Consider the following 22,553-nt stretch of genomic DNA (forward strand, 5'->3'; position numbering starts at 1 on the left):
TCATTCAGCGCGGCCCTGGCCCTTGGTTTTTGCATTCTGCCTGCTCCTTGACCTGCCAGGTTTCTTTGTGTAGCTAATTTGCTTCTGCAAGCCACAGTCTCCTCTGGAATCTCACTCACAGATGCTTTCCCATGCGTGGGGAGGGCTTCTCCAGCTCCTTGGCTCCTTGGCTCCGTGCCTTGGTCTACCACTGGGTCCTGCCCTCCAAGCCTTGGCCTCACCAGAAAGCTTCCTATGGGGCCCCTTTCCCTCTAGGATCTTCTCCTCAGACCCTGTCAGTGCTGGTCCCTTTACTCTGAATTGTCTTTCAGTTCCATTTGAATGAGAGTCTTTGGGGGGGTCTTGGATTGCAGAAACCTGTGCTTTAGGCAAAATGTTTGTCCATCTGTCACTCTTGCCCCTGAGTGCCCATCTCTCTACGAGACACTCGGCTGGGGCAGAGGGTGGGACTGCGAGCAGGAAGCATTGGTGATTCCGGCCAGGGCCTGCAGCTGTTGCTTTCACGGCTTGTATCTCCAACACCTGCTCGTTGATTACCTACAGGCATCCTGGTGATGCCTCAGGGACCAAAGCCAGATCAGGTCCCTGCCCTCACGAAGCTTAACTTTAGAGGAGGAAGACATAACACAAAAGGCCCTCCAAAGACAGAAGAGCGTCCCAATGCCACACACCCTCATGACAAGGAGAGTGGTGTCACCCAAAGCACTGTGGAGTGACATCTTTAGTCAGCAGTGTCTGTGTGTCAGGCAGTGTGTTGAGCATTTTCCATGTCTCATTTCATTGAATTCTCACAGACAGCTTACAAGGTGGATGGCAAAAATCACTGAAAACTCCATACACGAAGAAGAGCAAATAGACTCAACAGACCCCACATCCATAGCCTGGAATGATTACGATCAAAATATTGATGAGATGATTTCTATTATCAACCTCACTCAAAGATGAGGAGCTCCGATAACTAAGGTCACAAAACAAATAGGTAAGAATCCGCGCTAGAACCCAAGTGCAAATCATTCTCCCTCAGCCCATGAAGGTTGAAGGAGCATTGCAGACAGACAGATGGCAAGTATACCTCCCTCTATGGAAAGAACAATGAATGCCGCTCAGCAAAACAAATCCAGGCATCGCTGGCTTCCATGCTCGGACCCAGGGTCCATGATAAACGTGGCATTCAGGAAAGGAAGGAGAGCTCTATCCCCCAGCAGGGCTCGCTTTAACAGCACCATAGAACACCGCGGACGAAGCAGCCAGGAGCTTCCCACACCCCATCAGCAGGAGCGGCATCTCTGCAGTGAGAGGCTATAATGGTGCTGAGCAAGGTGGCTCCTCAATGCTCATGAGCCTGACACCGTTTTCCATACATTCCCAGCTGTGCCTGAGCTTGTGACTTCAGGATCTGCCTAGTGTACTTTTTTTTAAAAAGATTTATTTATGTATTTGAACGTCAGAGTTACACAGAGAGAGAAGTCTCCATCTATTGGATCACTATCCAATTGGCAGCAACAGCTGGAGCTGTGCCAGTCTGAAGCCAGGAGCCAGGAGCCTCTTCTGGGTCTCCCATGTGGGTACGGGAGCCCAAGGACTTGGGCCATCTTCCACTGCTTTCCCAGGCCATAGCAGAGAGCTGGATCAGAAGTGGGGCAGCTAGAACTGAAACCGGCGCCCACATGGGATGTTGGCATTGCAGGCAGCAGCTTTACCTGCCATGCCACAGCACCAGCTCCTCTAGTGTCCTTTTGAGGTGAAGTTTTGGGAAAACTTAGGGAAGATAAAACTTGGATAGGAGGTTTTAGAAAAAGAGGACAATGTAGAAAGGGAATCTGAATCCGTGCAGTTATAATTTCATCAATATTTACTGAGTGCTCTGTGCCAAGGACCGGGAACAGTGGCAAACAGCAAATATTTATTACATTTCATAAAGTGCGATGGGGGACACAGACAAGAAACCAGAATATCAGAAGGCATTGCACCATGTGAGAGTGCGGAGGAATGGGCAGAGCTAAGACCACCAGGAGGCTGGGACAGAGGTCCTGAGTTGTGAGCACAAGTACCCATCTGCTGGACTTTATGATGATGGAAGGGTCATAGCACTTACTGGTCATGAGATCTAGGCAGAGAAGACGTGGATACGCTCACAGCACATTGGTCTTCCCCCTTCAGAACCCTCAGTAGTGCTCTGTGTAGTTCCTCTTTTGACTGCCTGGCTTGTCAGTGGGTTGCGTGCTCTGTGAGAGGAGGCACTGTGTCCCTAGGGTAAAGCACAGCACCCATGACTGGGTCAGGAAATGAATGCACACAGACAGGAACGTGCGGAATGATTCTGAGGGTGTGAGAAGGATTGTCAGCAGTGAGAGAGAGAGAGCGGATCTTCAGATACTGAGGCAAGGACGTGAGTTTGAGAAGACAATATCTTTTATTTGCAATGTGTTCAAGTTGGTTTGCCAAGGTTGTATCCAGGTGGAGTTAGAAGTGAAGTTAAAATCCAAGAGACAAAAACTGGAGAAAAAATTAGGATAGTGTTCCATATGGGAAGGACAAGTGAAGCTAAAATGATATCTGAGAGGGAAGTGCACATGGAGTCCAGGACAAGGGGCAGTGGAGTCCACTCAGGTCTGTAGGATAGGACGTAGGAGGTGGTGCAGAGTTGCAAGGACGAGACACTTCCAAAGAGGAGCTACAAACACTATTCCCATGTAGGGTAGGCTGAATGAGATGAGAAGATAACTCTGAATCCCATGCCTCGGTGGTACTGGTTGGGGGTAATTGAGGAAATGGTATAGGAAGGATCCCTAGTGCAGAGATATGAGGAGATGATGCTAGTTGACGATGCTGAAGTTTTGAGAAGATGGGAACGTAGCTTCCAGAAGCAGTAAGAGCAGAAGGAGAAATCTGGGAGGAGGGAGAAATCTGGGCAGTGATCCAGAGGCCCTGGAGAAGTCATTGACAGTGAAGATAGAGATAGGAGAAAAGATCAAATAAAAGAAAGGATCAAATCTTGTTACCTACGAGATAAGGAAAAACGAGAGCCATGGGTATCTCAGCTTTTGTTCTCGTGCAAAGCTATTGGTTAGAAAGGCAATTTGCTTGTATGTAAATCTTTAATTATTTTTGTTGCCAGTTGCGGTTATAGGGTAGCTGAGAGTAATTCGAGAAAACATCATGATGGAAGCAATACGGCTATTTTCTGGGCTGGAACAAGGTGGTCTCACGTTGAGCTCTTGTCTCTATGTTCAGCTTCAATTAAATCTCTCAGACTGACACCCTTTTCCTCTTACCAACATCCTCTATGATTGAGGATTTTTATCTCTTTTTCCCCTTCCAGCAGTGTCTCTTGATGGGCTACAATCTGGCTCCCAGGAGATTATTTGGCAATGTCTGGAGATATTTTTGGTTTTAACAACTAGGAGGCATAGAACATGCTACTGGCTTAGAGTGCTGTAGCCAGGAGTCTTGCTAAACCTCCTATGATGGACAGAATAGCCCTCACCATAGAGAATTACCTGACCTCACACGTCAATAGTTCTGAGGTCGAGACACCTTGTTCTGGGATGTGGACTCCCTAGATCAGAGGCCATGATGTTCACATGGGTCATGGGATCCTCAAGCGCCAGCAGCACAGGGTGCCCTGTCATAGTAAGAGGAAACAGAGATTGAACCCGACATGGAGCAATCAGCCAGGTTTGATTGCAATTTTTCGCTTTGAGCGCTCAGCGGCAGAGGGTTCTGGGAACGGTCTGGAAAGCAAGCTCACAGAGGACATCGCGAATATTCTGTTAAAGATGGAGAGGAACAGCCCTGGGGCTTCACCAGGAGACTGACATAGCTACAAATGAGAGAATCTTGGAACAAAAGGTCTGCAACTGCAGGTAACACAAGAACACCCAAGACCACGAGCAGTTCATCGTTCTGACATAGAATCCAGCCAGCCGCTGAAGCAGCAGAGGCAGGATTTTAAACAGGCAGAAAACAGAGAGATTTCCTGTGGTGCTGCGCAAAGGTGAGGCATCTCAGTCCACCGAGGGGCTGCCACGCATGCAGGGAAGGTCACCACTTTGGATCAGCTCCTCGAATTCGATGGCTATCACCCATGACTGCACATCGGAATCACTCGTGGGACTCTGAAGGACCTCTGATGCTTGGACACCTGTTCCCATAGCTCAGATTTACCTGATCTGAGATGTGTGATGTTTCTTTAGGGAGCACTCATCCCAAGTGAAGCTAATGGGTAGCCTTACGTTGAGAATGAGCAGTATCTCAAATATGATACAGGCAGCTCCTCTCTGCAATGCCCTGAGTGCCCGGTTCCACTGGGTGTCTCGGAACATACATGTATGGAACAGCTCTTGACTTGGGACCCTAGCCTACCTGGCCCTTGCTTAGGATTCGCCAACTTGGTGAACTGCATGGTGCAACATTGTGTACAGGCTAGAATCCCACCAGTTACCCTTAACCCCCGTTTCCAGCTCATTCCAGGGCTGTAACTGTTACTTGCAGGAGGCACCTGGATACACCCTCTGCTCTCTACCTCCACTGCCTTTGCTGTAACCAAAACTGCCGTCGTCTCTTCCAGGTCTCCTCCTGGCCTCGGGGATTCTGCTTTTGATGCCTTTACCCATTCTCTGCAGAGGAGTGGGAGTGTCCATATCTGGCTTCAGATCTTTTAAGTTTTCCCCCATAGAGAGTAAGAACCCAAAGGCCCTGCATGGTCACGAGAACGGAGGCCCTCTTCCCGCACAGCCTTCCTTATTCCTTAGCTTGAAGCACCACGCTCGGAGGCCTTCGCATGAATGTCCCCTACCCCCACATCTGCTTTACAGGAGCAGCTGCCTCACCTTCACAGCGTCGTCTAACTTGGGGTTTCTTCATCTTGGCACTGCTGACATTTGGTGCTGGGGAATTCTTTGTGGTTGGGACCGTTCTGCACATTGTAGCATAATTGGCTGCATCTTCAGACTGTACCCACTGGATCCAGTGGGATCCCACTCATGCCTGCTGTGATGATCAAAAACCAGACAGTGCCAAATGTCAAATGTCTCACAGGGGCCATGAGAACTGCTGGCTTAAATACTATTCTTTTGAACAGGTATTCCCTGGTCTTCAGTTGTTTTTCTCAATTTCCATATCCTATGAGTTGCTTTCATCAACTTTTTCCACCTTGAAGTTAAATATACACTAACTGGGGCCAGTGCTGTGGCATAGAAGGTTAAGTCTCTGCCTGCAGTGCCAGAATCCCTTATGGGCGCACATTTGAGTTCCAGCTGCTCCACTTCTGATCCAGTTCCCTGCTAATGTGCCTGGGAAAGCAGTCAAAGATGGCCCATGTGCTTGGGTCCCTGCACCCATGTGGGAGATACAGAAGGGGTTCCTGGCTCCTGGATTTGGCCTGGCCCAGCCCCATTGTGACCATTGGGGGGGAATGAACCAGTGGATGGAAGAGCTCGCTTGCTCTCTCTCTCTGCCTTTCAAATAAATAAAGTTAAAAAAATGCATACCCACCTGTGCCTCACCCCACTAGATGCTCTTAACTGTTTCACACAGTTCTGTAATACCAGCATTGAGTGCAGCTCCCGACTTACAGTAGATATTCAAGAAAACAGGCACTGAAAAATGTGTGCTTGCATGAATGACTCCTGGGCGTGTAAGGACCTCCACTCGGGTGAGAGAGGAGATCCAGTACAGCAGCAAGGGCATGCACTTTGGGGGCAGCAAGTTACAGGTTCCCAGCTCTGCCGTCTACTAGGAATGAGACCTGGGACAGCTTAAGTAATATCTCAGAGTCTCATTTTATTTACCTGCAAAGTCGGGATACTATCCTTGAGCGCTGGATCAGTTGTATGGTTTTGCCTGCTCTCTCCTTGACCCCCAGTGGTTGGAACGTTTCTCCATGTACACTTGGCACCTGACACCAGTCTCCATCAGGGCTCACCGTCGCCAAGGGCAGGATCACACTGTACTTCTCAGTGTCTCATACAGAGCCAAGCACATGGTAGGTGCTCAGGAAATGCCTTTTGAGCAGTATGACTAACAGGTTGTACCTGAGACTTACTGATAGCTCTGTGGGCTCTTGCTGCTACGATGATTCTCCTAGGGGTTGGTCCTTGGGAAAAGTGACCAATCCCAGGCCCCTCATTGCTGGGTTATCAGATTAGCAGGGAGGTGCCTATTGTTGCTATTCAGGTGCGAGTTCTGACTTCTTACAGAAAGCTGAGAATCTAGGCCAGGAACCTTTCTGTGTCCTCCTTCTACCCTGACCATTGCAAACAGTGTTTTATGGACATGGTCTGTCTCTTAGACCCAGGGGATGGAGTTGGGTGGCAATGCTCAGCTCATCCTTTTGGCCAGCACAAGGGAAGCTTCATGTCTGCATAACAGTTCCACTGAGGGAGTCTCCTGGGCAGAGCTGCCAACAAGCTCCAATTTGCTTATAGCACGAGGTTCCCTTAGCAAGCACTCCGTGAGGTCCTTTGCTTGCTTTCAAAGCCTTCTCAGCAGACCGTTCCCTGGGATTGCGTTTCCCTAGGACTGGCTCAGCCCAGCTTTCCTGGGCCAGGAAGTGGCAAAACTGGGATCTGAATTTAGGTCTTGAAGATCTTTCTACTTCTCATGCTCAAAATTTACAATGCAGGCGAAGAGACTTCTTCCTTTCTCTTCACTAGGGTGGGGTTGGGCAGGTACCCAAGATCTCACCCACTAGGGAAGAGGTAGACCCCTATATTTGTCTCCTGGGGCTGCTCTCACAGAGCTGAGTTCTGAAATGTTTGGCATCAGAATTGTTTCAGATTTTGGATCTTTTTCAGTTTTAGAATATTTCATCTTATAATGAGATACCACTTTTCAAGTCTAAATGTGAAATTTCATTTCTGTTTTATATACAACATTGACACACAGCCTGTAGTTGATATTATACAACTGTGTGTTGTGCACCTATGTTTTTAAATTTAATTTATTTAAGAGAGAGAGAGAGAGAGAGAGAAGAGAAAAGGAGAGGAGAGGAGAGGAGAGAGGAGAGAGGGGAGGGGAGGGGAGGGGAGAGGAGAGGAGAGGAGAGGAGAGGAGAGGAGAGGAGAGGAGAGGAGAGGAGTGAAGAGAAGCGCACTCCCATCCTTTGATTCACTTCCTAAATGCCCACATGGCTGATGCTGGGTCTGCTCAAAGCCAGGAGCTGGGAACTCAGTTTCAGTCTTCCTCATGGGTGTCAGGGATCCCCTTACTTGAGCTGTCCCTGTTGCCTCCGGGGTGTGCACTATGAAGAAGTTGGATTCAGGTACGGAAGGCGGACAAGAGTCAGAGAAGTCACATGTCCTTGGGTTAAGACTGATACACTGTTGTGTAGAGACCACAGTATAGCTGTATAGAGTCTATGAGCGTAGTCAGGACTCGAGCCCAGGCACTCCAGTATAGGATGCAGGCATCCCAAGAGGGGGCCTAAGTGCTAGGCTAACGGCTCCCTCCTGTGCCTCTTCTGACTGTGATCTGTTAAGAGTGGAATTTTCCACCTATGGCATCAGATCCGTCAGTGCCCTCAAAATCCTGGATTCTGGATTTTCAGATTAGGGATGCTCAACCTGTACTACACGTTGGTGGCTTAAAACAACAAATGTATTTTTTCACAGTTGTAGAGGCTGGAAGTCTGAAATCAAGCTACTGGCAGGTAGACCCATGTCCCTCCGAAGGGTCTAGGGAACAGTATTCCTTGCTTCCTGCAGCTTCTGGTAACCCCAGGCAAGCCTGGACTTGTGGTCCATCGCTCTAGTCTTGGCCTCTGCCTTCCCACACTGTCTTCCCTCTGGGTATCCAAATTTCCCTATAAGCACCCTGGCCGTATTGGATTAAAGACTCATTCTACTCCGGCCTGAGCACAATTAGTTGTATCTGCAACAACTCAGGTGTTCCTAAATAAGGTTACATCCTGAGGTACTGGGAGTTAGGACTTCAACCTATCTTTTTGGGAGACACAATTCTTCACATTTTCCCCTAACCAAAGCAAGGGTCTTATGACCACAAAAACAGTGTGGGTGGATGTTGCACAGATTTGTTGGCTGTGGGGAGATCCACACTGCATCTCCCTTCCTCTTTGTCCCCAAGGCTGGCCTCAGCACCTGGCAGCATGGCTGGAGTCTGTTTTATTCACCCTGTGGCCTTTCACATCCTCACCATGGGCTGCCTCCTCTTGCCCTTTCAGGCATAGGAAAGCGGATCCTAGCTCTAAAACCCTTTAAGTGTTCCTTGTGTAGCCCTATCTGCCGTTTGTTTTTTTATTACAGAGGTCTCCACTGTCACAGGGGTAAAAACGACTAATGTCTTGTACTTTTCTAAGAAGTGTTTGTCATTACCTGGCTGCATAAATGTTTTGTGGATGTTAGATGGACTTCCATCTTGACTTCTGACTCTGAATGTGTCATCCACACTGTGTCCAGTCTGTGTTCATTAACTAAAAGTGCTTCCTAGGAACTTCCTGTCCCAGAGGCACAGGCTTCACTGTGCGGTAGGTACAAAAGTCAACAGGGAGCCCAACAAGTCCGTGCACATCAGGAAGCTAAGAGTCAGAGTGACCTGGACCTCAGGGAAAAGAAGCCAGACCAAAAGGTATCAAAGGCGGGGAAGACTCATAGAAGTGACATGTCCTTGGGTTAAGACTGATAGGCTCTTGTGTAGAGCCTACAGAAAGGAGATCATTGAAATATCACCACTTTTTACTCTCTTGAATTTAAAACACATGAGAAAGATTAAAACCCAAGAACATAAACACAAGGATAGCAAATGAGAAGTTGAGCCAAATTGGAGAAGTCCACAGTACTAGACAGGTATGCTGAGTTTTCCAGTACCCAGCCCAACGTGGGGCAGAGAGAGACTGAGGGAGTTAATGTGTGAGACCCTGGCTGTGGCTGGCCTCTGAAGACGTGCACAGTCAACTCTGAGACTGTGCACAGAGAAAACTCGACCATGGGCACTGTTGTTCCTGAAAAGAATGCATGAGCTCAGGTTGCTGCAGGGCAACTGAGACAACCCCAGAAAGCGCTCAGGAGGTGAAGTAGCCCCTTGTGCATTGCATAAGAAGTCCAATCAGAATGCATGACCACAGACAGAGGCTCATTATGGTTTTGACTGAATGAAGCAATTATCTCTGATAATGAAAAGAACTCAGGTATCAGTAAGGGTGCCATGTCTATTAGGTCAGGATATCACTTGTCTGAGTCCCCATACTATAACCTGGGGGGAGGGCAGGAGGGCGGTCCCTGCCTCCAAAACTTGTTTTCAAGTTCCCAAGTGTGTATTTTTCCAAGTCACCTCTGGCTTGATTTCTGGTGAAAATTAACTCTCATTGTTTATTTGGCTTTTAGCAGAGACATGCAGGAGCCCTTTCTCCTTAGTGACTCCCTTTCAATCCACAAACAGAAGGGACAGGATGGGGGAGGGGGAGAGAGAGACAGAGAGAGATAGAAAGTGAGCGCGAGCGCACACACAGGTGAGATCACAGTAATAAGCTTTCCGGAGAATTTGAGACTCTTCTGTCATAATAGACTTCGTAGATTTTAGACTGTTTTAATCTTTTCTTTACTTTTCACTGAGATGTAATGGGCACACCATGAAACTCACCACTTTAAAGCATGCAGTTCAGTAGTTTAGTATATATACAAAGTTATGCAACTGTTACCACTAACTCCACATTTTCAACCCTCCAAAAAGAAACCCCAAACCACTGACAGGCTGCCCTCTCCTTAAACTGTCACACAGTCATCCTACCCCCACTCCACCTCTGTAGGGGGTCATCTTTCTCCCTCCCCATCAGTGTCTTTTGCAGGAAGGGAATAGGGGAGGAGAGCACTGTCCAACAGAAATACACTGTAAGCCACTATTTAAATAGAAATATAATAGAAGCCGCTGCTAACATTTTTCTAATAGTTAACATTTCACAAAGTAAAAAAGTTAAGCTGGCGCCGTGGTTCACTAGGCTAATCCTCCGCCTTGTGGCGCCAGCACACCGGGTTCTAGTCCCAGTCGGGGCACCATATTCTGTCCCGGTTGCCCCTCTTCCAGGCCAGCTCTCTGCTGTGGCCAGGGAGTGCAGTGGAGGATGGCCCAAGTGCTTGGGCCCTGCACCCCATGGGAGACCAGGAGAAGCACCTGGCTCCTGCCATCAGATCAGCACGGTGCGCCGGCCGCAGCGCGCCAACCACGGGAGCCATTGGAGGGTGAACCAATGGCAAAGGAAGACCTTTCTCTCTGTCTGTCTCACTGTCCACTCTGCCTGTCAAAAAAAAAAAAATTAAAAAAAAAAAAGTAAAGAAGAATACATTCTATTTAGTGCAACATCTCAAATACAAGTATAGAAATTATCAGTGAGGAGTTTTTCTTCCTTTTCATCCTCCCACACTTCTGATGCCTGCATGTGGCTCCCTAGGGAAGCCTTCTCTGATCAGCCTCCTGCAGGCAGGCCCCCTCTCACCTCGGTTATTGATCACAGCATTTGTTTTAGGGCCTTTACAGCACTCAATGGATACACAAGTTTCCCGTTGATGTTCCATGGGAAGTGTTGAGATCCCACGCCAGACTGAAAGCTTTGCGTGGACAGTGCTATGAGCTGCTTTAAGTTACCCCCTCCTATGCAGATGTTGAAGCCCTGATTTCCAATGTGGTGGTTTTAGAGGAAGGGGCAGGGATAAGATAATGATGCAAATGAGTAGGATTATTGGCTTCATTGTTATGGGAAAAACAGCAATGGAGAAATTATCAGGCTAGCACCGTGGCTTAACAGGCTAATCCTCCACCTTGCGGCGCCGGCACACCGGGTTCTAGTCCCGGTCGGGGCACCGATCCTGTCCAGGTTGCTCCTCTTCCAGGCCAGCTCTCTGCTGTGGCCAGGGAGTGCAGTGGAGGATGGCCCAAGTGCTTGGGCCCTGCACCCCATGGGAGACCAGGATAAGCGCCTGGCTCCTGCCATTGGAACAGCGCGGTGCGGCGGCCGCAGCGCGCCTACCGCGGCGGCCATTGGAGGGTGAACCAACGGCAAAAAGGAAGACCTTTCTCTCTGTCTCCCTCTACTGTCCACTCTGCCTGTCAAAAATAAAATTAAAAAAAAAAAAAAAAGAAATTATCATTACCTTGGTTCTTTGTCTCACATGGAAGAAGAATATCCAAGGGGACATCAAAGAGATTTAAAAGTATTTATTAGAGTCAAGGACTTCCAGCCAGAGCAGCTTGGAGGGGGGCTTCCAACAGGAAAACCCAAAGGGGACTGGTGGCAGTCAACTTTAAGTACAATTTTGAAGGAAAAAAAGAATGACGGATCAGTCTGGCATTCAGTTACCAGGCAGGGACAAAAACCATCAAAAGACCTCACTTACAATTCTCCATCCTGTCTGGCCAGCTAAGGGTGGGATGGGTAACTTGTTTTCACCATAAGCTGTGAGCTCAGGAAGAGCTCCCTTGCTATTCTCATGGTAAATTTGGAAATTCCAAAGGAAGGAGAGCAGTCTGTTAGTTCTTGTTGAAGATAAAGTTTTGGGGAAGGAGGCAAATATTTTCCACCCCAAATTCTATTGGGATCCCCATCTAACTCCTCACATCATGATAGAATTTGTGCTTTTATAAGATCTAGGAGAGTGCACGGTGCTAGGGAGGCATTTAACTAAGAGCTACTGAAAGAATGCCTCGTGAATGAATGGGCGCTTGTTAGAAGGACAGGCAGGAACCCACAGCATGGAATCAAAAGGATATGTAGGAGACAATGAAGAAGCCAGCTCAAGGAGAGTAAAAGTTGGGTCCCAGGATGGAAAGAGAAAACTTGATTGGACGTGGTCTAGAGCTTATTGAAGTCCAAGGAGAGTAGTTTGTCCATTCCCTATCAGGCAAGGGGGAGCCGGAACAGCTTCATGAGTGGGGGAGAGATGTGACAAGGCTCCAGTAGAAATGAGAAGCCCAGATTCAAATGGAAAACAAGATCATGAAAGCTTGGATCTAACTAGGAAATAACACGGGGAAGGGAAACAGGTCTCCTTCCCTGCGGCCCCTCTGTTTGGTGAGGCGTTTCCAAGGGCGACAGTGCTTTGATTAAGCAGTGTCCAGGGGAGCATGGGAAAGGTTAGTGGCATGGCACCAAGGGTTTGCCATCCCCATTGAAGGCACCTGGCCACTGGCAGGGATTGTTATGAAAGCAAAGAGTAGAGAAGTTCTGTACATCACAGGCTGGGCGGTATTTTAGTTGAATTTGGCAGGTAGCGTCTTGTATCACTGCATGTTGGAAGTGGCAGAGTGAATTTTTGGCTATGTGTCAACAAGAATGACATCCCATCGGTCGCAAAGCACCTTCCCTGTGAAAAAGGCCCAGGGGGACATTAATGAGCACGCCCTGGGAAGATGAAACTGCAGATAATGCTGGGGTGGGAAAACTGAGTCACCTTGGAGTGATGGAGCAATTTTGCTTTATCTCTGAGTCGTTTCCCATTCCCTGTGTTAGGATAATCTTAAGTAACTTTACTTTTTAACATAGTGCTGTGCTAATTTTTTTTAGTTAGTTTCTTAGCATGTTCTTACTAGTGTTGTTTTCCTTGTAAACTTTCTTGTGAAATAAATGGTTGGAATCCTTTTCAATAAAATTCCCCTAACAAAACCACATGAGAATACGGAAGAATGAACAAAAGAAGCCAGCCACAACGAGAACTAATGTATTATTCTATTTAAAGTTAAAATCAGGCAAAACTGACCTATGCCGTCAGGGGTCTGGATAGAGTAAGCTCTGGGGCCTAGTGATGACCTGAAGGAGGCATAGGGAGAGATTTTTGGCCAGCTTGTTGTGTTCTTTTCCCTGATCTGGGAGCTGCTGCACAAGTGTGTTTGCTCCAAAAAGTCAGCAAGCTGGGTTGGGCATTTCACTTGGCAGGGAAGATACCTGAGTCCCACATCACAGAGCAGGGGTTTGATGCTTGCATTGGGCTTGGCCCCTGGCTCCAGACTCCTGCTAATGCGGACCCTGAGAGGTAGCAGTGATGGCTCAAGGAGTTGGGTCCCTGACACCAATGTGGGAGACCTCAGTTGAGTCCCCAGCTCCTGGCCCAGCCCTGACCATTGCTGGTCAGGGGGATTGAATCAACAGAAGGGAACTCTCGCTTTGTCTATCTCTGTCTCTCATGTAAGCACAAAGGAAACTCAAAGAGACAGAGTGGATAAGGTAGTGGAGGATAAGCCTGGATACGTGGGTCAGAATCAGATCCTAAGACCTTTAATGCTGGCTTCAGAACTTGAATTTTGTTCTGTGGTTGGTAGAAACCACAGAGCAATGGAGAGTTGGGTGCAGAGACTCCTTTGGAAAGTAGAGCTTGCCACTGTAGGCCAGAAGGCAGGGCACGGGCAGTCACTAGGAGGGGATCACTGGGCTCAATAAGTGGGTCTAGAGCAACACTAGGAAGCTACGAGAAAGGTGACAGTACCTGGACTACAATAATTTTATTTAAAAAAGTTATTTGACAGGTGTGTATACACACACACACACACAGCACTCCTATCCACTGATTTACTCCTCAAATACCCAAAATGGTCAGAGCTACCACTGGCAACCAGGAGTGCACTCCAGGACTCCCATGTGGGTAGCAGACGCTGATTACCTGAGCCATCACCACTGCTTCCCAGGATTGGCATTACCAAGAAGCTGGAATTAGGGATTACAGCCTGGAATTGAACCCAGGAATGCTGATGTAGGAACTGGGTGTTTCAATTGTGAGGCCAGCTGCCCAGATTTTGCATTTTTAAAAAAATCAGTGATCATTTGACACATATTGACTGGGCAACTCCAATGTGCCAGCACTCTTTTTGCCATGGGCACCAGAACAGTGAACTAGATAATCCAATGGAATGCCCTCCATAGTTTCTTCTCTTCCCTGCTCATATTCTTTTTCAGTGAGTGTTTCCTTAGGAGAGATTTAGAATTCTCCAGTGCACACAGACTACAGCCCATTGTTCTTAGAACTTCTCTACTGATAATATTCATCAGTATAGGAATCATTTATCCAATGTTTGTCTTCTGCCTTGGACCAGGGTTTCTCAACCTCAGCACGACTGACATTTGGGGCCAGATCATTCTCTGTTGGAGGCAGCACATGTACTGTTCAATTTTGAACAGCATCCCTGGTCCACTGGATATCAGAAGCATGTCCAGTGTTGTGAATCCCTGGGGGACAAAATTACCCTTAGTTGAGAATCTGCCTCCTATATCCATGGTCCCCAACCTCAGCTGCCTTTTGGGACCACTGGGAGAGACTTAGAAACTGTCATCAGTGAGGGCTGGTCCCATCCAAGACCAATTCGATAAGACTCTGTGTGTGTGAAGGTGGCCTGGAGATTATCCTGGATTCTGGACTCAAGGTTGAGAATCTGACCTAATAGTAAGCTCTGTGAAGTCAAACAGTGTTTGCCTACTATGGGGGCTATCACTAGAACCTAGTACAGGAAACCCTGAATGAATGAATGAATGAATGAGAGTGAAGAAAGGAAGAAATGCCAGAAGTTCAAAGTGGTCATCAGGGCGAGTCAGGGCACGCCCCTTTGTCGCCATGAATATCAGCTGTTGGGTAGATCCTTCCTGTTACCTTTCATTTTGGAGAAGGCAGCTTAAAAAACAAAAACCTTTCCCTGCATTGCTGCAAAGACTCTCGGAGGAAAAAGCATTGGAAAGTCTTGGCCGAGTTCTCCAAGAACTCCCACCAAGGAGTGCTCTCCCCCTCGCCCAGGGCCTCAGTTCAGCTCTAACAGCCTCTTGCCTTGACCAGGGGTCTCTGCAAACCCCGCATTCCTCAGCTGAACACACATCATCCCCATCAGCATCAGCTGGGGGAGGTGAGCGCCACGAGTCAGGTGCAGGGGTTCTTACTAATGTGTGCTGTGGCACACTGCTCTATGTATGCCTTCCGCGGAAATAAAATGAAAACATGGACATCATGATGTGTTTTCTGCACCTGAGAATGCATATCAGTAGCTTGGTGGTCACTGGGTGGAAGGCTGAGCTGAGCTGGATTTTTTTTTTTTTTTTTTTTTACTTAAGGTATAGAAAATCTTGGGATGGAAGGCAGGCATGGGTAAAGTATGTGGGTATTAGGAGGGAAGACACAGATACACAGATCCTGGGAGGCCAGAAGGAAAGTGATGGTCAAGTGGGTTTCAGGAGATGCCTGAGGAACGGATTGTTTCAGGGATCCATTCACCTGCTCAGATCCAGCTGGACTATTTCTCAACCGTTTGCTTATTCCGTAGCGAGACTCGGAGCTGAGATCTCACATCCACTGAGAAGAAATCCATTGCATTCCCTCCCCCACCCCATGAGCAGTTGTAGGGTGTGCAATGTCGTCCGATGATGGGGGCCCATCCTCTGTGAAGGCAATTGGCAAGAGGGATAGGACCCCCGACTAGCAAGGGGCTTCCGCCATTGGTCCCAACTTTCTGCATGCCATCCTTCCTCCCCTTCTCAAGTGCTCGCAGGAAAATGAACCGGAGAAGTAAAAGGATGTTCTCTAGGGAAAGCAAATCTGACTCTAGCACGTCCCACTGTGCAGCCTTAAACAAGTATTTAGTCTATTGCCATCTCGGTTGCGCGTGTTAAACAGGAATAACAAGAACACAGAATTATTCATAAAGGTTATGTTCCAGGAAAAATGCATTGGCTTAACAAAATGGACATGAAAGATCCAGTTACTTCCCAGGCCTTGCCACCAGCACTGATTATCTTTAGAGTGCTGTGGGCAATAAAGATGGGGTGTCAAGTATTTGCTGAGCCTTATTTGAGCCTCAGGGAAGTGTTTCGGTGCACTGGAGTTTAATCTTACTTATCTACCATCTTATGTGGGGCATAGGCAGTGTCAGCATAAGGGTGGCTATCTGATAGATTGGCTAAGCCTTAAACAAGAGAGGGCAATGCCCTTTCACCACCGGTTCCCCACTGGTTTCCAACCAGATAAACAACACTCAATCCAGATGACCTTTGTAATAGAGACGATGTATGTCAGGGTCTTGTGTTCAAGAGGGGTGGGGCAGGTCACTTTAGCGAGCAGAGCTGGTGATGGGAATGCACATGTCCCACCCTAAGGGCAGCTATTGGACCCTCAGCCTCTGCTGAGGGTGTCCCTTTTGGAAATGCAGGCCGGAAGTTGCTCCATCTCCTGTTTAATCAAGACAAGCTATTGATCTGAACCTTCAGTGAAATCCCCCTGATTCTTAGTTCGAATATTTACAAAACACATGGTATGGGCCAATGGAAACTCACATTTAGACTTTGTCCTCTTATTGACACCTGGTAGGTGATTATCCAGTCCTCTATTAGCAAGGGGAGTTCACCGTGAAAAAGGGCCTGGAAGAAAAACATTCTAAATTATCCTTGATTGGTGAGGTATGAATAATACTTTATTTATTAATTTCATTGTTGACCATGAAGTGTTATGGCTTGTGCGATTTTTTTTAAAAGATTTACTTATTTGAAAGTCAGAGTTACAAAGAAAGGAAGAGAGAGAGGGAGGGAGGGAGGGCTTCCATCCACTTGTTCACTCCCCAGATGGCTGCGATGGCCAGGGCTGAACCAGGCCAAAGCCAGGAGCCTGGAGCTTCATCCAGGTCTCCCACGTGGGCGGCAGGGGCCAAACACTTGGGCCAACTTCTGCTGCTTTTCTATTAGCAGGGGGCTGGACTGAAAGTGGAGCACCCAGGACAGAACTGGTGCTCACAGGGGTTGCGCTGTCACAGATGGCAGCTTTACCGGCTACACCACAATGCTGGCCCCCTTGTATGGTGTTTTCATAATGACTAGAATCATTTATATCCCAAACCTGCCTGATTTCAGATGACCTCTGCTGTCTCCTAGTTGAATGAGTTAGCCCTTCTGTGCCTCAGTTTCCCCCCTTATAACCTGGCCACAGTAAAATGACTCATCTCCCACGGGGGCTGGGAAGATTTCTTGAGTGAATATGCATGAAGCAGGCTGGGATTTAGGAAGTACACAATTTATTCTAAGTATGGTTGTTTCCATTGTTGGAAAATGCTTATGAAACTTTTGCCTTCTCAAGAGTTTTGGCTTTATCTCTGGGTTTCCAGAGTACACAGAGGTTATTGTATGTCAGCAGGGAGTGGCTCCCCACACACGTACTTTTCCAAGGCCCTCTGACCCGCACAGCCTCACACTGAACTCTAACAGAGAAAGTCAGAAATGATGTCTGGGTGAGATACAGAGAACAGCACTTACAACATGCTGGCTCTTGTGAGAGGTGCTCTGTCTCATTGAATCCAGGGGGACCCAGGAGGGGGTATTAACGTAACCCCGTTCTGCCCACAAGAAAGTGGTGGCTCCCTGTGGTTCTGTGTGTTCCTTCCAAGGTTCATACATGAAAGAGTCTTAACCAAGGTGTTTGGATGACGGTCATGAGAGCAAACTCTGCCTCTAGCAACACTGTGTGTGTAAACGCCTGACAATCACACACACGCACAAGGGACCATGTTATTTTTTAAACAGATGTACATAGTCATCGCTGCTATGCACTTCTCCAATATTGACTGGTGCTGGGACCATGATGAAGTTCATTTTGCAAACAAGCAAGCTGAGGCAGAGACAGGTTCAAGAACCTCTCCAAGGCTGCCCAGGTTGCAATGGGAAGGTCAGGCTTGTATGTGATGGTCTATGCTATTCTACTCACAGGTAAGCACAAGCAGATGGTCTCCCATGAACTTTAGGTTTATTAATCCGCTGCCAAATGAAATCAACCCCTGATGCAGTTATGGGAGTTTTATTGGAGAGGATTATTGCAGGGGCTAGGGGCTGAGGATGGGAATGCTCTGGCCACATGAGCTGCTAGTATCTCAAGGATTAGGCAGACATAGTTTTACTTTTAGAAGAAGAAATAACCAAGGGTAGACAGAAGGTGGAAGACCACCGAGCAGGATTAGATAGTAGGTGGAAGAGTATTTGACTCTGAGGCTTTCGCAGAAGGTATTGGCTGGCGGCTGGCTCAGGCTAAGAGTGGACCAGGACCCCAGGAGGGGAGGCAGAGGGAAGAATCCATGCCAAAGTTAGCTTACAATGGTCGTTCCAGCTGGCCAGTGGGAACAGGAAGTGCAGCTAATCACTTATGAGACAAAGAGGGAATCTGGAGTCTCTGGGTCACTGGGGATGGAGGGAACACCTCTGAGTCTCCTCTAAGGGAGGTTCTCTGCAGAGAATGAGGAGTTCTTAACCGCTGCTGTCTCCTGGGATCACGTGACTTGCCTCAAGTTCAACGTGATCGTCACTGAGTTTGCAGCTGGTACTGTTACGTGCCAGGCCCTGCGGAGGAACTTTCCGAAGGCAGTCAGATTCCAGGCTCAGGAAGCCAGTCAGGGGCACTGCCATCAGGAATGCCCGCGAGATCCTTCTCTACTCAGAAAAAATGGCGTCAAGGTCACGATGTCTTCTCCCGTATCTGCCTTGCTGCTGCTTTCGCTGAGCAAGTTTTCAAGGCTCACCTGTGTTGTAGCAGGTACAGGCACTTCACCCCTTCCTGATGAGGAGCACTATTCCACTGTGTGGATAAATCACACGTGTAAGCCACTTGTCAGTTGATGGACAGTCGGCCAGTTTCCCCTTGTTGCTGTTGTAAATACAGCTGTAAACATGAGCCACAGGTTTTTCTGTGGCTCTGCACTTTCATAGGAGCATGGGCCGAACAGTACTGAAGGTTGCTGGGAGGAAAAGGCAGGTCGACCGTGGTTCTATCAGCCACAGTCAAGGGGTGGAATTACACAGGACAAGTGTCATCTTAAGGACCCTGAGGTTAGAGGAAGCTCTGGCACCCATGGTGGGAGCACACCCACAAAACCCCTGAATGCATCAAAGCGAGGGCTGCGAAGTGCGGGGTTCAAGTTTCCCATGTGGATGTGGGAAGCAGGTGATGGGCTCCAGGTCCCGAGGCACCTCCTGCCTCCGCTCACTCAGATACAGAATGTGGCTGCTCCAGTACGGTGATCATGGACTTGGATTTAGGATCTGACCAGAACCCCCGACTGCTGCCAAGGGAAGTCCCTCAAGGCTTAGAGGACAGACCCACATCACACAGCTGCATGAAATGATTTCTCATGGCCAGAACCGAGGAGCTGGGTGAATGATTGTATGGTTATTACAGAGAGACTCAAAGGTGATTTTGTGTCTGTGCCCTCATCTTTGGAATCCCAGGTGCCTATGTTTTGCCCTGTGGGTGTAAAGTATTTTTTCAGGTTCCATCACATCCTACCAGCTGGTTGGCCAAATTCCCTAATCAAATTCTGGGTGAGCTAACACATATTTGATATGTTACATTACGTTAGACCCTCACAAAGCAACGTACATGGGGCTCTCTATCTGATTTCTGCTCTTATTTTCTTTCTATACTTGATATCTATTCTGCAGCTCCAGGGTAGGCTGTGGAGAGGGCAAAAGGCCTGGGGTGAGGAGCAGCACAGGTGCCATGGGCTTCATCTCTCGCAATCCATGATGAGCTGGTCCCTGTGGAATGTGCCCGTTCCCATTCAAGGTGTTCAAAACACAAAATCAGCTCCCATGTTGTTTTGTAACAGAAATGTTTGTGGATTTTACGGAATGATGAAGTCTCACATCCTACAAATGCTACACAACAGAGATACTTGTTTAAAATTCCCATGAGAAGCTCCGGTTTCCTCCCCCACCCCATATTCTTCTTTGGCCGCTGGCCACTCCTGGGCCCCTCAGCTGTCTTGCTCCACCCACAGGTACTCGCCCTGGGCAGTCCTACCCTATTCCCCTTTCTTTAGGATGAGAAATGCATGTCATGCCTTCTCTACCCATTTCTCCACTTAGCAAACAAAGCATCTCCCCAGGACCCCTTGTCTTAGCGCACAGGCAAGACAGTAAACACTGTGTGATGTTTCCCTTGTTACATGACTTTTCCTGTCCCTGCAGTCCCAGCTCACGTCATCTTGCCTTAACCCTCTGCAGGCAGCGACTGCGGGTTTGGCCACGCTATCTGCAAGCACCTGGACAAGATGGGCTTCACGGTGTTCGCCGGGGTCTTGAACGAACAAGGCTCCGGGGCAGAGGAGTTGCGAAGGAGCTGCTCCAGTCGCCTGTCTGTGCTCCAGATGGATGTCACCAAGCCCGAGCAGGTGAAGGATGCTCACAGCAAAGTTGTGGAAAAGGTGCAAGACAAAGGTACTGCCCTTCCTCTCCTCACCGCCACCCCGCTCTCACTCCAGCCTCTGATGCTGTGTCCTCTATTTCACCCTGGCCACTTAGGACACCTGTGCTGGCCGGGGCTTCAGGGGCCACTAAGATGTTAGGAATGACTCGGATATGTCCTATCTTCAATGGACTCAGAATTCCCTATCCCTTGCCCTCGCCCACCTTCTTGGTCACCCTTGCATGAATTACCCGCTCAGCCCTCATGGCTTTCCTTCCTGCAGCATTAACAGGTGTTAGATTCCTCTAACCTGCAGAAACACATGATGGGGTCACTGTCCCCTTTAGCCACTGCCCTTTCCCTTTCTGCCCTTGGGGCCGAGCTCTCTGGAGCCCAGCTGCTCTCTGATGTTTCTCTTCCTCACCCTGAGTTTGTCGTTGCCTCTTGCAGTGCCTCCCTAACTGATCTGACAAAGCTCATAGTACTACCCCAAGGCCAAGTTTGCAGCTCATCTGCAGCGTGAAAACATGTTGATGACACCCAACATGTTGATGACACCCTAGGCATTGGGGCCCCCTTACCCTACTGCCTTCCTGGCTCTCTGGTCCTTTTTTCTGCTTCCTGCACCCATGTCCTCCTGACACGAGTGCTTCCAGGGCTCTAACCCCAAAGCCCTGCCTGCTCCACATACCCTAGGCTGTGTTCCTCTCTCCTGCTAGACCAGAGTTCGCAGGCCAGGTGCACGCTGAAGTCACCCAGGGAATGTCTGCCACTACCCGTGCCAGGGCTCAGGAAGAGCTGTGCAACTCAGGGGACCGTAAGAAAATGAGATGCAAACATCAAGTCTCCTGTTTAGAAAATGATGAAGAATTTCAGATGGGAGCAGCAGAGAATGAAACCCAGTGTGGGGCCCTTCTGAGGCTCTGGGCCCTGTGTGACTGCACTGTTCCCTCCCCTCTGGCATCCTCCTACCCGGGTGCCTCCACCCCCAAACCCATTGTCCCAAGGAGGGTGTCCTGGCTCTCCTTTTTAAAAGCTCCCTAGCTGAGGCTAATGTTTAACCAGTCAGGAAACCCTGATCCATGCTCGTAACTTCAAGTCTCTGTTACCAACCTAGCTCTTTTTTGACACATCTGGCCCTACAGGCGTATGACTTGTCCACCAGGTGTCTCCACTTGTATCCCAGAGGCAACCTCAACCAGTTAAAAACTGACCTTATTGTCTCCCTCCTCTGCAGCACAGCAGTCCCCTGCCCTGTGTTCTAGGGCTGGGGTGCTGCCACTGCCATCCAAGCACTCATTCAGGCCAGCAATCTGGTGATCACCGAGACCCACAGCTTACCCTCCACCCCTGCACCCTGTTGGCTCTGAGTCCAGGCGATTCCACCCCTTCCACGTGTACTGTCCAGCCCCTTCCCTCCTGGCCACTGTGGGGAGCACAGGCCCTCATTATCTCACTTCTAGGTAGCCCAGTGGCCTCGCTGTAACCTGCTGTTTCCACCGCACTGCCAAAGGAGAGCAGTGGTCGCAAGGTGCTCATCTTTCAACGCCAGCCACCCCCATACAGAGCCTCCATGTGCCAGGTTCCTCCCACGAGCCAGGTCTATGGACGGCCATTCGCTTCATCAGTCATTCAGTGACTGGTGCAAGGGCTTCCACCTCAACAAGGATCATGACCCCTGCCAAACCCTTAATCTGCAAGACCTGCTGGTCCACTTCGTCAATTCTCAAGTTTCCAGAACAGAGCATGGCGTCTCACAACCCTGCACATCCAGCAGCCTCTTCCTGGAACTTCCCTCTCTTTTTCCCCCTAAGATTCTTGCTTCGTCTAACAGCAGATACCACTCCCACAAGAGACCCGACTCACCCATAGCATCTTCCGCATGGCTTCCCTGGTGACCTGGGTTGCATCATCACATTCCCTTCTGGATACTCTTATTATGCCTTGCATATGTTTCTAATGTTGCAATATTGTATCTGTCCATCTCCCCGCCTGGAAAACAAGAACCATGAAACCATGTGTCTGTCAGGATTCTTTCAGATCCAAGTGACACAACTCAGTTGAAAAATGCCAATGCCAAAAAGGGAATGTATTTGCTTAAACATTTGAAAACACTTGTTGAAAACGGCCCTCAGAAGAGTCCCGGGCACAAGGCAAGCACTCAGGAAAGGTTCCTGTTTTCTGCTCATTCAATATTAAGCAGAGTCCCCAGCATTGAGTTAATATTTGGTGAACGTATGATAAATGAGAGGGAAGAGAAAAAATAGATTCCCGGTAAAGATGAATTTGGCAAATTTAGCAATAAGCAATCATATATTCTAGAATGGCAGTTCTCCCAGCCTGGTCATTTGCTATAGCATTGGGCTTGTCTTTTTTATGGGTCTGACTTCATGATGTTTTATTTAAAGGGTCATCCAA

The 22,553-nt window shown here is 48.6% G+C and overlaps 1 protein-coding gene across 2 annotated transcripts in view; it reads left to right on the forward strand.

The window, feature by feature from the left end:
* HSD17B2 (hydroxysteroid 17-beta dehydrogenase 2) overlaps positions 1–22,553 on the forward strand; it is a 60,026-nt gene that overhangs the window by 12,069 nt on the left and 25,404 nt on the right. For both annotated transcript variants that reach the window (XM_062176460.1, XM_062176459.1), the window contains exon 2: positions 19,955–20,167. In XM_062176460.1, coding sequence (XP_062032444.1) covers positions 19,955–20,167 — 213 coding nt within the window. The remainder of the gene's footprint in view (positions 1–19,954; positions 20,168–22,553) is intronic.

The sequence above is a fragment of the Lepus europaeus genome, chromosome 19 (genome assembly GCF_033115175.1).
Source record: "Lepus europaeus isolate LE1 chromosome 19, mLepTim1.pri, whole genome shotgun sequence".
NCBI lineage: Eukaryota > Metazoa > Chordata > Mammalia > Lagomorpha > Leporidae > Lepus > Lepus europaeus.